The sequence below is a fragment of the Patiria miniata genome, unplaced genomic scaffold (assembly GCF_015706575.1).
Source record: "Patiria miniata isolate m_02_andy unplaced genomic scaffold, ASM1570657v1 HiC_scaffold_30, whole genome shotgun sequence".
In the NCBI taxonomy this organism is placed as follows: Eukaryota; Metazoa; Echinodermata; class Asteroidea; order Valvatida; family Asterinidae; genus Patiria; species Patiria miniata.
The window spans coordinates 7,385,816-7,403,035 of NW_024037070.1; the positions used below are offsets into that span (position 1 = coordinate 7,385,816).

General features: G+C 39.1%; 1 protein-coding gene and 1 long non-coding RNA gene across 2 annotated transcripts; both read right to left on the bottom strand.

Annotated features, from left to right (window-relative positions):
* Positions 1–1,410: 1,410 nt before the first annotated feature.
* LOC119739139 lies at positions 1,411–3,102 on the bottom strand. The gene is made up of 3 exons (XR_005272537.1): positions 3,035–3,102; positions 1,903–1,939; positions 1,411–1,670 (listed from the first exon to the last, which is right to left on the bottom strand). It is a non-coding gene; the product is annotated as an uncharacterized LOC119739139 (long non-coding RNA).
* Positions 3,103–3,137: 35 nt separating this feature from the next.
* Positions 3,138–17,140, bottom strand: LOC119739101 (cadherin EGF LAG seven-pass G-type receptor 2-like). The gene is made up of 18 exons (XM_038213933.1): positions 16,994–17,140; positions 16,398–16,586; positions 16,110–16,178; positions 15,251–15,374; positions 14,214–14,369; positions 13,598–13,676; positions 12,781–12,901; positions 11,453–11,511; positions 10,675–10,801; positions 9,334–9,437; positions 8,618–8,720; positions 8,194–8,377; positions 7,280–7,352; positions 6,745–6,811; positions 5,867–5,946; positions 4,176–4,302; positions 3,855–3,896; positions 3,138–3,143 (listed from the first exon to the last, which is right to left on the bottom strand). The coding sequence occupies exons 2-18, from the start codon at positions 16,539–16,541 to the stop codon at positions 3,138–3,140; spliced, it is 1,665 nt and encodes a 554-aa protein (XP_038069861.1). The 5' UTR covers positions 16,542–16,586; positions 16,994–17,140.
* Positions 17,141–17,220: the final 80 nt, after the last annotated feature.

A 17,220-nucleotide genomic window follows, 5' to 3' on the forward strand; every position in this document is an offset into this window, starting at 1 on the left:
ATCTGAATAATGCCTACCACGAGACAGCATACACAAACAAATGAAAAAAATAACCTCAGTAAAAGAACTCAGTACATTTTTTTGTACTTAGATATTTCTAAAAATGCCATTCAAAAACTATGCTTGGCAACCATTAAGAAGTTGCTGTTCACTTGTAAGCTACGCTGTAATAGCATGGTAATATATTAAATATCAATATCTTAATATACAACTATAGATAAATAATATGCATTCACAATAAAGGTTTTCATACAAAGCCATTCTTGGGCTACTAAGGAAATCCATGTAACACAACCAGTCAAGCCAAATTTGACGTGTATGCTTAATTCTTTGAAAGTTGAAACATTTCTGGTGGTTCCCAATAGCCGACTGTCATCAAGAGTGTCTAAAACAAAACCGAATCCCTAAAGCGCCCTCTTTTACACAGCTTTAAAAAATTACATCGCAAATAACTGTGCATATAGAACAATAATTTAGATTTTCAACGAGAAACTTTTTCCAATTGGGTAAATAATCTATTGAGTTACGGGCAATTGAAAACAAGTATACCGCTTTTTCATTTTGTCCACGCGACTGATAGTTTGACTGCCGCAATAAGAACACGGGCCGAAACTTGCATCCGTGAAAGAGGTTACCAAGTAGAGGGCAGAGACCACAGTAAACATCCAAGAAGTTAACCAAACAGTCCTTTTCAGGGCTACCATTACTTCCAAAAGGATAAATAACCATTGTTGCAAAAAATAACAAATAAAAAAAGAACCAAATAAATAAAAGAGTAAATATTAAAGAAAACAAAACTTCCCTCGCCCCAAATCTATTTCATTCCTGACAAACGACAAATGACAACTGAGATCGTGGACAGGTTAAAATCGGTGCTTATTTTGAATTGGCCATAACTCAATAAGTATTTACTATATTTTTTTTCATTGTTGAAAAGCTAATGAACTGTACTCTCAAAATATGTATCTATAAAAGTGGGACATATTTTTTTTTAAAGCTGTGAAAAAGAGGGAGCTTAGGCCCCCCAAAAAAGTCTCCGGTTTCTGGTATGGAGCTTGCCCCAAAAGTGGTGCGGCGACGCGGCTTTTTTTTGTAACCGTTTTTTTTTTCTTCAAATTTCGGCTGATTACTGCAAATGGTGCCTGACTAAACTTACTGCAAACATGTGGGAGTCCAGAGAGGCCATATAAAGCTTATACTCGATCGTAACCCCATCTAAAAACACGTTAAAATTGTGCAGCAGCAGGATTCCAGTCAAACCAGTGAGTTTGGCTGTTTTGAGAAACCATCTTTCATTGAAACTTTTTTTTTTTTCATTTTGCCGACGTGCATGGCTACAGCGACGTGCGAGCATACCAGAAACCGGAGACTTTTTTTTTTTGCCTGAGAGTTTTTTATTTTCTACCTGGATAATCCATGATGCTGTATGCACATTTATGGATCTGTAAGTTTGTAGAATTGTAACTCGCTCACTTGTAAATCAGAAATCACTGATAAACAAACAGACCCATCTTGAAGATACAACAGCAGTGGAGTAAAAATTGCACCAGCACTGTCCTGTCAAATTTTGGAGCAAAGCAAACTCAATGAAGACTAGTAGACGATCTGATGTGAAGATTTCCTCGCTGATAGTAGGCGTGGCTTATCAGGACAATTGGTTGAAGGTGTAACTTTACCAAACAAATAAACAAACAAAAAGACTTGTCATAATCATCTGTTGCTCAATGGATGTTGAGTTTGTGGTGGGGGTGGGTGGGGTGGGGCGTTTAGTTCATATCACCATTTCAACTCTGCCCAGAAATGACAGGTTTAACCAAATGCACCACAAATGTAGTTCATGCATTAATGGTGATTTTGCTATATTAATGATGGGCGTAATAACAATTGTGAAAATACGCTTACGGTAAAGCCTTTTCTCTTCACGTGGCTTCTTCAAAACCTGAAAATAAGATCACAATCAGATGAACAATTTCTTCTTATCCTTATTTTCTTTGATTGCTCAGATAAGCATCAGATTAAAATGTGAGTTAGTCCTTAAAACCATATATAAACCTATTGCTGATTGGCTACAAGTTTTGAGTCACCTGACCCTTGGTCATGAATATTCAATATTTACAAGACTCACAAGCGGAGTTTTATTGGCCATTACCAGTTCCAGATATGTGAGATTTTCTTTGATTGCAATATCAGATAAGCATCAGATTTAAATGTGAGTTAGTCCCATATAGAAACCTATTGCTGATTGGCTAAAGATTTTGAGTCACCTGACCCTTGGTCATGAATATTCAATAGTTACAATGACTCACAAGTGGAGTTTCACTGGCCATTACCAGTTCCAGATATGTGAGATGTTCTTTGATTGCAAGGTCAGATAAGCATCAGATTATAATGTGAGTTAGTCCTTAAACCATATATAAAAACCTATTGCTGATTGGCTATAAGTTTTGAATCACCTGACCCTTGGTCATAAATATTCAATAGTTACAATGACTCACAAGTGAAGTTTCATTGGCCATTACCAGTTCCAAATATGTGAGATTTTCTTTGATTGCAAGGTTAGATAAGCATCAGATTAAAATGTGAGTTAGTCCCATATAGAAACCTATTGCTGATTGGCTACAAGTTTTGAGTCACCTGACCCTTGCTCATAAATATTCAATAGTTACAAGACTCACAAGTGGAGTTTCACTGGCCATTACCAGTTCCAGATATGTGAGATGTTCTTTGATTGCAAGGTCAGATAAGCATCAGATTTAAATGTGAGTTAGTCCCATATAGAAACCTATTGCTGATTGGCTACAAGTTTTGAGTCACCTGACCCTTGCCATAAATATTCATTAGTTATAGAAAGACTCACAAGTGGGGTTGGCCAATGTAGCTCCAGATCTGCAAAAATGTTCTTTGATTGCAAGGTCAGATAAGCATCAGATTGAAACGCGAGTTAGTCCCATGTAGAACCAACTGCTTATTGGCTACAAGCTTTGAGTCACCTGACCCTTGGTCATGAATATTCATTAGTTACAGAAAGACTCACAAGTGGGGTTTCGTTAGCCAATGCTAGCTCCAGATCTGGATCGTCTCGGCACAGGATTGCTCGCACCTGACAAGAAAAACAAATCTGGTGAAATTATCGAAAATCATCGCTGTAATTATAAAATACCAAAGATAAAATACAAAATAATTAATATTGAAAAAAAAAAAGGTTAAGCTGTTTTCAGGCAGTGAAATAGTTGAGAATTTGAAATTGACCAAATAACGTGAAGTCACCATTGACTGCATGTAGTCAATTGATCTGAAAATTCAAATCAAGCTTTCAGAAATGACTTCTGAAAATGTATCTCTTAAAAGTATGAACACAATAGCTGTACTAAAGCCGTACTAAATTTTTTAGTTTTCCATAGGTTTGTGCACAAACATGATGTGCCCAGCAGGCTTCATTTGGTACAGTCAGTTGGCACTCCAGTAATTTAATATATGGATGAATCTAACTATGACTCTGTTGAAAGATTGCTACAAGGTTCCCTTGAGAGTAATAAATAAATATTTGTCAAAGGTAAAAATTACATGTTGTTAAATGCCTGAACCATTCAAATGCTTTTTTTTATTCAGAAATGCAACTGTACAGTCACGAAACAAAGAGGAAATTCCAAGACTTCAGAAGAATGTTTAATGACAAGGAAATTGAAAAAAAAGAGGAAATCAGCTGATCCGAGAAAAATGCCTGCATATTTTACTAAGATATTAAGAGATGGAGAAAAACAAAAGGTTTGAAAAAACAAATCATATTTCCCACTGCCGTCTCTTTGAACAGGTACTGTGTTTAAATGCATATGTAAATAATAAACTAATATTACCTCGACATTACAAACTCCTTGCAGAACAAACACAAAGAACCCCTGGAGGAAAGCAAAAGAAGATGGTGAGAGAGTTTACTCTATGTTTGACACATCTTGGGTGATTTATTTAACTGACCAAAGGGAGAATAGACTTCTATTTCGGCTACTGAAGTACTAGGACGTCCCTCCCACTAAGGGTTTCAAAAATTGTTAGTTATTCTAAATATTACTTGTCAATGTCATACTTTTCTTGTAAATACTGGTCAAAAAGCTGAAAATGCTGCTGAAATTATTCTCTTAACAGAAAACCATCTACATGTATACAAATTCAGGCTTTACCTGAAGTGAATTCAGGATGACAAACAAGTAACTTGTCCACAATGGGCCACCGTAGATCGCTTTCCAGCCCACCACCCAAGTCATAGCGTACAGACAGTTGAGGATAATGGTTGCACGCACACTGGACCTGGGGGTGGGGGGAAGATAAGTTTCAAGGATTAATTGTTTTACCAACAACACAGGAGTGCAGGATGAAATACAGATGGAAAGTTGGACATATGGAATTATATAACTGACATACAGATCCTAGCCATTTGATTGGTGGAACTCATATCACATGACATTCGTTATTGCTCCCATTCACGCCGCGGCTCAAAAAGTACTATCCGCCCATGGGGAATGGGAAATACTATTCAACAGTTAGGATCATGACGTGGTATTTGTGTGCAAATGCATGCTGGTGTGCGCGTTCAGCGTTGCGCGTAGCGCGTATTGTTCCAAAGAGCCAGCGCTACAGCGTTGGGTTCAAACATTTTCGTGAAGGGGTGGTTTGGACTAGAGAAATAGATTTTCCTCCAGTTTCGTATTGAAAAAGAGTTCAAATGTATCAAATGACAAGGATCTATATGTCAGTTATATAAAACAAATATTGAGTGGCTTTAAATTGTGAAATGGGAGGAATATTATCGCTCGGTAAAATCTGGACTTTTCCAGTTCACTCGGCTTCGCCTCGTGAAATGGAAAAGTCAAGATTTTACCTTGCGATAATATTCCTCCCATTCCACGCTGAGCCACTCAATATTTGTATACTATTCCCAAACGAGATATTTAAAGGGCCTATGACATGATTTTTTCTTAGGAACATATTTTGTGCAACTTTCTACTCCTCTAAAATGTATTAAAATTCCATTGCATTTATAATCAAAATCCGACACTCCATTATGTGAGCAACTGGTGTTGACCAAACACTGTCTCATGAAACACCCTTTGTATGCTGACCTTTTCTTTTATAATCGCATCATGTCATAGTAATGAACACTTCAGTTGTCAGTGATTTAATCAATTGCATCATAGGTATTGCCAGCATTTTGACTTACAAAGCGATGGATTTTCTACCCATAATCACAGAATCGATCCAGTTGGACAAGAATACTGATATAGGAGTCCACATGTTAAAGCTATAGTCCATCATTTGCAGCTTCAGTCTAAAAAGTAGCTGGCGTAATTATTGTTGAAAAACATACTTGGTTGAAAGATAGTAAGTGGACTAAACTCACTGTGAAATTATTCTTTCTGGCAAGCTGTCATTTTGAAGTAATCAACGAAAGAAGGCCTTTCCAACGGTGCTTCTTAAGACGCACCATAGGAAATTTAAATTAATAGTTCGTTTTGTTATTCGGCAAAGCGCGCGCAAGCATTGGCACAACGCACACGCGGTTGCTATAATTCGCCGGATCAGTGCGCGACATCGCGTAACTGCAATCGGCTCAGTGAGAATGTGTCTCGGATGCTGAATTCAGGCCCAATTTAAAACATGATTCAGCAACTTTTGATTTGAAATTGAGATCCTAGAATGCTGTTTTTCTCGGAATATACAGCTGAAGCTGAGCTGAAACTTCATCAGGTTAGACAATGTTCAGTACCCTTCTTTAGATTTTGAGCACTTTTGTTGCTTCAAACGAACAAAATGCACAAATTACAAATGATGGACTATATCTTTAATGCTATTCATGTTGCTATTGGATTCCTACCTAAAGCCAGTGGTTCTATCCAGCTTGCGCACCGTACTGTCGGTTCCCCTCCTCACCATTATCAGGATAAAAATATTCACCTGCCAAAACCAATCATACATATCAGTCATCATAATGTCATAGTCCAATTACAACCGAGACTGGGTCGTGTCTTGGGAACAAATCAGGAATAAATAAGGTCCCAGAGGGCAATTCTACGGTCTCCTTTGTATACCTCAGTTACCCGAGTTACTGTCACTTGTGAATTAGCCTAGTCACTGGCTGGTGAAGACAGCCAGGCAGTGCTATTGTACAGGATTACCTCATAATGGGCTAAATCTGGCCCGGTGTGTAGACCAATTGCATGAATAGATTGAATGGCCATTATGAATCAATTCATCAATTAACCGAAGAATCGTGTCAACGCAGCTTGTGAATATTGTCCAATTTATATGATTTACAAATACACGCAGAATGCGCAAAATCTGAGACAAATGAAATTTAACGGACAAAATTCCATCTAGGGTTGTCTAAGGGGCGTGGCTGACTCGCAAACGGCGATAGGTCAATTGAATAGAACGTTTGCACCAACTTTACTAGGCTTGTCTTGTCACACATTTGGTATGCAAATTGATATTTTGGGGAAACTGTTTTGGTACCCCCCCCCCCCAAAAAAATGTCTCGCTATGAAGTACTTGGAACTTGAAAAATACACCAATCTTAATCTGATAATCTGCTTTTGCTTGCCTTGTGAATAATGTGGGCACTACTCAAAATTATCCGTTAAAATTAAAAAGTTTGCTGAATAAAGCTGTGACCAGAAATATTTCACTTTCTGACACTTTTTTAAAACCATGATCTCTATACTCCATGAAGGAGTATCTGTAGAATGTACTCACACATAGAGCCGCACAGCAAGGAGTAGAGTATGCCCATGGCATTCCATCTTCTTCAACCAACCAACAGCTGAATACACAAATCACAAAGACATTGAAAATTTGACTTTATGTTCTTGTAGCTAATCATGGTATATCATACAGCTGTGCTTTTCTCCGGATGCCAAATTTCTGTGGGGGAGGGGGCTACTAGGGGGGGGGGGGGGCTACTAGGGGGGGGGGGGGGCTACTAGGGGGGGAGGCATGAACCGTAGCTACGCTGCTGGCAGGAACCAGCTAGTCTACCACATGAGAATGACATTGATGTCTGGCAGCCAATAATTCTTAACTGTAAAGTAATAATTAGATACATGTAACTAAACATGGGCCGATTTTTTTTTGGGTCAATGTCTCATTCAAAAGTGAATAATGTTTGTACCGCTAAAAAAAACAGCAATTTAGAAAAGGTATGTATTTTTGGGATGAATTTCAAAATTGTACAGGAAACGCACTAAATTAAGTGGCACAGTACTGTAAAGTCACATTTGAAGTCACTTACAGATCATAAGCCTGAGGTTTGTACGCTTGTAGGGAAACAGCCAGGACAGAGCCAACTACTACAGCAGGAATTCCTGATTAGGATGAAAAGATGAACACATGCACTTGAGATTATATATTTCTTATTAGCCAGAAATCTTTAAACGTTACCTGTCTCAACAAAATGCTGGTTCAATTTTAAAATTTAAGTTTTTAAAAGAGCCAGTAATATTAATTTGATGTTTTGCCGACAGAAGCAGAGAAGATCAGTACATAGATCGGTACATACTAAATGTACATACGTGGTGAAAATCTAAAGGGAACGCTGTGAATTGGGACAGAATTTAAGACAAATGAGTGATCTCCAGTGTCACTAATATTGTTTTCTATTAGGTTATCAAAGTTGGTGAGTCAAGCACTTGCTGATGAAAAATTTCCCCTGAAATGCAGAGCTTTTTACAAAGTGAATAAGTATTAATCAAATTAGGTTTTGCCCTTCACCGACGTTTAAACACTGTATACTCAGTGTGTTACCTCCCGAGTGAAAGTTGGAAAAAATCACTCGGATGGGACTCAAACCCACAACCTCCTGCTTTCTAGTGCAGATGTCTTACCACTCGACCACCGAGCTAATGGGATCGGTTGGCTGGTTTGAATCTGATGTACATAGCAGCGGGTACCGCATAAACTATTATAAGATGGAATTTTGCGCCGGGGTGATATAAATCAAATTAGGTTTTGCCCTTCACCAAGTATACAGTGTTTAAACGTCGGTGAAGGGCAAAACCTTATTTGATTTATATCACCCCGACGCAAAATTCAATCTTATGAATAATGATTGTAACTGCAAATTGTCCAGAACTCGTCCCAGATATGAATTAAGATGGGCCCTTAGAACGAAAAAGATTACAACTTGTCTGTGAAGAGACTTCATACCCCATCCCCCAATCATGTAGTATCCCATCCCATTCCTGCACACGGCAAAACCCTTAACGGCGTCGCTGGTAACCATGCCCCCTACAGTGGTATCCCTGTACAGTTGGCATGTCTCCATGGTCGACCACAGAAAGACGACAAGGTAGAAGTAATGCATGGCGGCACCAGAGGCTAGACACAAGACCTGGTGATGAAAAAAGAAAGAAAGAAAGATTGTTTTACAAGATGGAGCGCCGTGGTCAGATGGTTAAAGTTATACTCCTGAATGGAGAGAGGCAATTGCGATAAAGTGTCTTGCCCAAGAACACAAGCACCATTGTACCCGTACTGTCAAGTCCTGACGGGAAACATGGTACTTCTGTGCGTGAGCAAGACACTTAACTACAATTGCTTTGTGAATGAGCAAAGTTTAATATCAGCTCACCTCACTGTCACTTGTAAACTCTGACAGGCCGAACGCCACCGATGCTATGAGGCACGCCAGGCATTGGTTGAGATGAATGGAATGACGCAAGGTGTGCACACGCCTACAGGGATCAGGTCAAATGTAAACTTATTTTGTGCTTATAATTCAGTTCCATCATAAAACATAAAACAGTATATAATGTCCAAAAACTGGGTCAAAATGGTAGTGTGATGCTGGTGACAGACATAAAAATGCACTCAAACACAACAAGGTTTTTTTTTCTCAATAAATCGGTTAAGTTTGTTTCTGGTTAATTACCAGTGTTGTAGTCGAGTACTTTTTTCCCGAGTACAGAGTACTGCCAAGTACTTAGGTTGCTGAGTACGAGTACGAGTCTCCGAGTATAAGTACTTGTATATCCGAGTACAAGTAGGAGTATGAGTACTTGTACTTCTGAGTAGAGTACTTTTATTTCACGTACGAGTACGGCTGTGGTAAGTCAAGCTATACCATTTTTTTTCAGTACTGCTTTTCGAGTACGAGTGCCTTAATGATCGAGTACAATTTTGACATGTCAAGTACGACTACTTTGCTGCCTGAGTACGAGTACCGTCATTTTGAGTATGAGTACTTTGACATTCGAGTACGAGTACGAGTACTCTAAAAGAGTACTCGAATCAACACTGTTAATTACCAATGTTCCTACATGTCTTTGATTGTCTTTGCTCACTTACTTTGACATGATGTAAGTGATGATTAGAATTAGGAGCAGAAACACAGACAGTCCTACCAGACATCTCACCAGCCATCGCAGGATGATTGTGTCTTCACTCAGCTTCTGAAACAAATTCATAAAAACAAAATTAGCATCCATTAGCACTTGGACTAAATCAATAAAACCATAGAGTGCTGGGTACCACATCACAGCGGTCAACAATTGTCAATTATAAGACAATACAGGGCGAGTCCAAAAACGAATCCCAAATGTTTGGACCATTGTTTTAGTTAAGTTCTGCATCATCTAAAACTTTCAAAATCTAGGACATGAAAGCCCAATTCATAAGCCTTCCTTTAGTACAAGAATCATTCATATCATTCATGGACTTTTCAAGTTACAGAATTTTAAACACAACCACCGTTTTAAGGTTTTGTCCACGGATCACAAAAAAGTTGAGGGTTCTTTCAGCAAAACGAAAACAAATCACACGGGGATGTGTGAATTGTTCTCGTTTTGCTGAAAGAACGCACACCTTTTTTGTGATCCGTGGACAAAACTTTAAAACGGTGGTTGTGTTTAAAATTCTGTAACTTAAAAAGTACATGAGTGATTTGAATGATTCTTGTACTAATTGAAAGCTTATGAATTGGGCTTTTATGTCCTAGATTTTAACTTTGTGGAACGCTGAAAGTCGTTTTGTTTTTTATATTTTTTTATTGTAGAGTAGACCCATATATATCATAATGACAAACTCCCATTCTTTTGTAATGTGTGTTTATATGTTTATAAATCTGAAATTCATCAAGTAATTTGTTGGTCGGCGAGCGCATAATTGAAATCAACAGTCGTCGGGTTCTTTGTAAAATCAGAAAAATCGTGACGTAACAAACAGGACTTGTTTATACTACGCTGCATAGGGAGTCCTATTTATTGCGTCACGATTTACTGTGTTTTGTTTGCTGCCCCCAACGACGACTTTTACACAAATTGCACGTTCGGGTTGAAACAGGACCTGAAAAACAGCTCTCAAAAGTACCTTTTGTATTCATTTCATGACAGAAACAATAGTCGTTTTTATTTCATCACACCTTAGGCTACATATACCCGAAAAATGACGGAAATGTCTTTGAGCATTCCACAACCTCTTTAAAAGTTCCACATGCAGAACAATAAAACAATAGTCCCAACATTTGGGCTTCGTTTTTTTTTTACTCGCCCTGTACATACAAATTTCATGGAAATAACACTCAATAATTTGCCATGAATCTGTTTCCATGACTCTTTGAGAAAAGAAACTGGAAACAAGGATGTGGAGGATCAACATGAAATGCTGTCCAATAAATTGAGCTGGTCTTACCACTAGGGGTTGGGGTTCCACGATAATAGCAAAACTCGTCAGATGGTAGCAACGGCACACTGTCTGTGTCTGACTGGTACTCTGCACCTCGCAACCCTCACTATCCCATGCTCCGTTAATGGTGTGTCTGGAACCAGCCAAATAATCATTGGTGAAACATACACTAATCTTCAGTCAGATTCGGAAGGTACTCATCAGAACAAGAGGAGATTTTTGACAACACTTTAGGCTTCCTTTTTAAGGCCGATTCATAGTTCATAATATAGGGAATTAAGTCAATGGAATGTTTTTTTATGGTGTCATAATTGGTTAGTATTCATGATGAAAGTTGTAAAAGTTGAACAAATGTCAACTCTGGCAAGTTTCCCTGCAAATGCTTCTCAACATATAATCGCTCCTTCAAATTTGTGTTAAGTATAAAGTTGCCTTTAGAAAAAAATGTGTTTGCAAAGAGCATAAAAAGTCTATAAAAACTCTGCGAGTGTCCTCTGCATCAGTAACAGATATCCAGGGTTTGGGGTTGGGTTGTGCAAAATTTGACATTTTTCTGAAAATTAGGTTTTCATTTTTTTTGTGGTTCGTAAGCTGTGAGGTGCTGCTGCTTTCGTCGCTGATCCTCCCCAAAAAGGTGAAATGTTGTTGGGGAGTTGGTGGGAGATGGTTACCCTCCTTCCCCCAACCTCCAGCTGGATACACCACTGGTCTGTTCATTGTTTTAGAGGTTTCTCTATCAATCAATTCACAGTACAAATATTTGGTTAAAATGGACAGTACTCACGGAACATCAAACTTCCAAAATGCACACACAGCTTTTTCTGTTTTTGAGTCAATCACTCGCTGTGTGTAAAGGAAATGCAGATAAGAATACATTCAGGCAACCAACATAATTAGTATAATCAACAAATACTCATATACTTGAGACAGTTTACCTATTCCTACCGATTGAGAGCCATCATATGGGCGGTTTTAAACTGCTGTTTGAACATCGCTCAGCATTGAAACAGCATTGTTATATCGTGTGCTTGAATACAGTAATTGCATTGGTCTAGGACGGCCACGTGTCTGGACAATTTAAATGCATGGTGATATCGCACTTCATTCATTGGGTGCTAACCTGCCGGCGTACTAGCTTTGCGCAATGAGAACTGCAACGTCAAACGCTCAGTGTCATGTCCAGCAGGACATCAAAACTTTCAGTTAGGCCAACAAAAATAAAATAAATCGGTCTTAGTGGTCAGACCGAAGTTCCGGAATTGATGCGGCGACACGTTTTTTTTTTTTTTTTTGGTGGCTTTTTTTTTTCCAAGCTTCAATTGTACGAACAAGGTGGGTATTATTTTGCTTTTTTGTGTCCTCATTATACATTGGTGTCCTCCATCATTTGCCTTGGTGCCCTTTATCATTTGCCTTGGTGCAATTTACTCATTCCTTGGTGCTCCTTGGTACAAAAATTTGAGGTGCGGCAATAGAGGGCGCTGTTGTAGCTTCCGTGTTAATTTGCAGAAAAAAAAAGTTGACGCGCATGATTAATTTCGACACGCGCGCCGACCAGAGACCGAATATTTTTTTTGTGGCCTTATCAAAGGTTACATCGCAGTGATTTAATTGATTTCTCACACAGTAAGTTACAACCATTTATCGTTTTGACTTATTGGCACGATGTAACAAAACAAGTGTTGACTGCTGTGATGTGGGATATTCTGTATTTAAGCCCCTCAGATGATAAAACCACAGTTGCACTTTTGTATACGTGCAAGTTGTGGTTCACACTCACCTTGCACGTATACAAAAGTGCAACTTTTTTTCGGTACCATTTGTCATCAATTGAATAATTTTGAACATATAATCACTGTTTTGGCCAAACAAAGAGTACGGCTGGATTGCTAAGGAATTTCTGTACTAATCAGTCGTAATTTGAGCAAGATGTGCCCAGTAGTTTTTGAGTTAGACAAAAAAGTATTTTAGGGGCCCTTCTTTTTTGGTTGAGTGTACAGTGTAGTACAGGTGTTTATGGTTAATGATTGGTCTTTTTTTTATTGTAGGGCAGTTTAGCACCTCACGATCAATCTGTTCATTTGAAGCTATATCAGTCCATCAGGCACTTACCGTTTGGTGTGTGAGTGTTATCAAGATGGGTTCGTCAAGAGTTTCTTCAAAAGCTGGCTCAACTCCAAGAGACAGTATTCGACTGTTCAGCCAAAGGCTTTTCCCTTCTACTTTTGCAAACCTACACAAAAATAAGAATATCAGGGAAAAAACCTTCATAGATTATCATGCAAGTTTGTTTTGAACAACAATTGTTATCTTAAGTAAACTAGGTCTTTTTAAGGGAGTTGGAATACCTTTGCTTTATTGGGAGGGGGGGTACACTTACTGCATCAGCATATTTCAACAAAAGTTTCCACATTCTAACTTCCTCAGCAACGTGGCTGTACTCGTCTTAACTTGAGATCGGTCTGAGGGTCATCTTATCTCATTAATGTGTGCATTAATGTGTACGTTAATGTGTGCGTTAATGTGTGGCAATGTCGAAATCATTGCCATTCAAGACGAGCATCGGCCTAGAGTTATAGTTTGGAGGAAGAAACAGCCATCAGCCTAAGATGGGTTTAGTGAAATCAGTCTTAGGATGTATCTTAGCTTAGATGAGTCTTGGAACGGGACTCTTAAGTCCTACGATGAGCTGCAAGATAAGACAAGTTTCGTGAAGTCGGCCCCTAGTAAATTGTGCGTACCCTGCAATATACACGCGCTTGCGCACATACCCTGCAACATGCGGGTGCAAACCAGAACATGCATGCAGTGTGTCCTTCCCAACAGAGCTCTTGAAATTGGTCACAAAGTGTCATGTAGTGTTTAAGCACCGAGTCCCAAGAGCACGTATGCATATTTTCTAGATTGTGAAAAGATGTGTAATACTCGCCTATCAGTTGCAGTGATAGGAACCATTCCTGGCAGGGTGTCATACAATGTAAATGAAACCATCGCTCCCATGGAGCTAGCTGTAGATAAAAGAATCAAATAAAACATTCAAATCAGAGTTTTACTTTCAAAGTACCATTTTATGTACCAGAAATTAAAGATGGTAATTGGTATGGATAAAGCTGCATAATGCAGACACTGGACAGTAAATCCCCACCAAAACAAATTAAACACTTTAGCCAATCAGAATCGTGTACCAACTAAGCTTTTAAGACAACAGCAGTCGGAAAGTACACACCGAGTACTTTTCAAGCACTTTTAGGGTGCTTCTGTCCCAAAAGGTTCATTAAAAAGTGGTTTTAGGTAAACAAAATCTCAAATAATTTTTTTTCTCAATGTTTCTCTCGCGTTGTCCACAAGAAACAGCTCAATTCTTGGTAATAAACTAAGTACTCAGAAAGTACTTGGAAAGTACTCATCATTAACTCTGATTCAAATTAAGATTAAATTGCAACACTTAAAAACAAGTCTTTATTAAACTCTAAAGTCAATTCCTGTAATGAATGGTCCAAAAAGGATTTTTTTCAGCTTCTGCAAATGGTGATGAGAATCCTTACGTGTATTTGTGATGAGATCTTCAGGAATAGCAACCTCATCATCCACACTTTGCCATTTTTCGGCAAGGCTTTGCCACCGGGGCCCACTTCTTTGGGGAACCACTAGATCACTCTGTCCGCTGAAATAATCCCTCGGAATGAATTCCATTGATGAAACTGTAGAAATAATTATGCAATATCTTAACCATATCAAATTCATGACTTATAAGCAAAAAAAAACCTATGGCTTGGCCAATGTGTTGCGAACAAGATCAGCAGATGAAAATGTGATTTCGGGCCAAGCCTTCAAATGTTATGTGCATTCGCAACTTCGCATATTGCGTATCAACTAACAGCTGGCCGGACAAACACACATGCCGGTGGATTGCACGTGTTTGGAATTTTTTTGTTTTTCCAAAGTTTGGAATATCACGTGATATTCAACAGACACTGTGATTGGATAATGCTTGTGAACGGCAATAGGTCAATTGGGCTACAAAACAAATTTTAAATGAAATTATGTTAATTGGAAAGAATATCTAAAAGTAGGATATGTACAAGTCCACAATACCATCCTTTAAAAAACTGGGGATTTTGTGTTATTCTTAGGAGCACCATGAGAGAACGAATTTCGGGGATCAAAATTTTGATTCTCCAAAATCGAGCTGTTAGGCCCAAAAAAAAATATATTCGGTCTCTGGTCAGACCAATGTTCCGGAATTGACGTGGCGACGCGGCTTTTTTTCTTCAAGCTTGGATTGTACAGACAAGGTGGGGTACTATTTTGCTTTTTTGGTGTCCTCATGTACATTGGTGTCCTCCATAATTATCCTTGGTGCTTTCGATCATTTGCCTTGGTGCAATTTCCCATTCCTTGGCGCTATTTGTTAAAAAAAATGAGGTGCGGCAATAGAGGGCGCTGTTGGAGCTACCGCGGAACATTTTGGAAAAAAAAAAGATTGACGCGCATGATTAAAATCGACGCGCCCGCTGACCAGAGACCGACTTATTTTTCTTTTTGGCCTTAGTGCTAGTTGTAAAGACAAAGATATACTCACGTATATTACTCTTGTTGATCAGTACATCAGTGAACGGGTTAAGCGTGCTTCTGTTCCAGTGACTGGCAATGCTGCTGGTAAATGTCTCCACACTTTTCATTACTGATGTGGTTCCAGCACTGGTCTGAATGAAAGAATTCAAAGGATATTTGTAACTGTATGTGATTCATAATTGACCAGGCGTTTTTTGTATAAATGTCAAATATGACAAAAAAAATATGAAATTTTGTTTGATATTTTTACTGTGACTGTGCACTGCAGTTTGCCTTTGTGGTCATACTATCAGAACCTATGCTATAAAGTGTAAAGGGATTATATGCATGTGCGTTCACAAGTAGCTCATGCAAATTAGGCTGCTTGAATCACTAGCAAAGTGGGCCACTTGTCCGCAAAGCAAACTTGCCCGCAAAGCTGCTGTCGGTAACTCGCCCGTGAAGCAGTCGACACGCGGCAAAGCTGCCTCCCTGCGTAGTGGGTGAAGCAAAGCCTCACACAGTGAAATCTCAATAAGTCAAACCTCAAGGGAACAGGTTCAAAATTTGACTTCAGCAGGGTTTTGAGTTTAGCAGGGTTGTATATCATTGTTATCCCACTGAAGGGAATGGATTCTTTGTCTGAATTAACAGTTGTTTTACGTTATCAGAGTTTGACTTACAAAGATTTCACTGTACTTTCAAAATGCATTAATGGGCAACTGTCCATTCTTTCATATTTTGAGTATAACCATCAGGGTCCTGCTGCTGTGTGCCTAGTTAGAGTCAAGAATGTAGGCTGTTTTGTAGTTTGATTGAGTGAAAAATTACCAGTGGAGGCAATTAGTGAAACACAGAAAACCACAAGAGAAAAACAAGCCCAATACCTGCTGCAGAGAGATCCACTCATCAGTGTGCACCGGATTAAGAATATTATTCACAATCGCAAGAAAGTCCTGGAAAACGACAACAAAAGCAAACATGTTATTTTAAAAAAAAGCTTTTCTTGCAAAAAGTTTTCTCGGGGAAGGCATGGTAGGCTCACTTAGCTCTTGTGGATGCCAAACATTTCCTGTGTGGTCGCAATCAAGGCTGAGCTAACTGCGATTCAAGACAGACTCAAGAGACAGACTCAAGTTGAGTCTGGTCTCGAGTCCTACAACACTGGCACTAACCTCTAGATATATATCAGCTTGAGTATCATTTATAGACCCAGGCAGTGCTCGGTTGGCCAGCCTTGTTAGCATCTCAGTCGCTGCATCCAGCTCAGGGCTGGTGAGTCCTGCACTGCTCTGTGTGAGGTGACTCAGCTTGCTCATAGAACTATACACTGCGTCATTCGAAAAGACTGTCTCATCGTCGATCTGAAAATTTATCAAGTCAAAATGCATTTCACTCTTTATTATGGTTTCAAATTCACGACAAAGAAAAACTGACTCAGTGAATTATAACAATGATTTGAAAAGTTGAGAAAAGAAATTGACTGGAGGGGGCATGAACCAGCTACCTCCGGATAGCCGTTCCGGTGCTCTACCAACTGAGCAATCCAGCCCTATGTTGGCGGTTCCCCAATTCGTCAATATCTTTGTTCAAGGGGCGCTAGTCAGAAGCCATAAACCCGTATATGCCATACAGCCAGGGATCACGCCCAAAGTCACGATACAGACCTGGGAAATAGCAAACGGGGATCACTTAGAGGGGGATGTGAAACCCCCACAGCCCCTCCCCCCTCTAGTGAATGTACAAAACTGTTATCTAATGATTAACCTACCACATACAGTAACTCCTCAATGGTTGTAGCACAGTCTGCTTCATGGATAACCTTACACTCTTCTTTGATTAACCTACCACATACAGTAACTCCTCAATGGTTGTAGCACAGTCTGCTTCATGGATAACCTTACACTCTTCTTTGATTAACCTACCACATACAGTAACTCCTCAATGGTTGTTGCACAGTCTGCTTCATGGATAACCTTGCACTCTTCTTTGATTAAC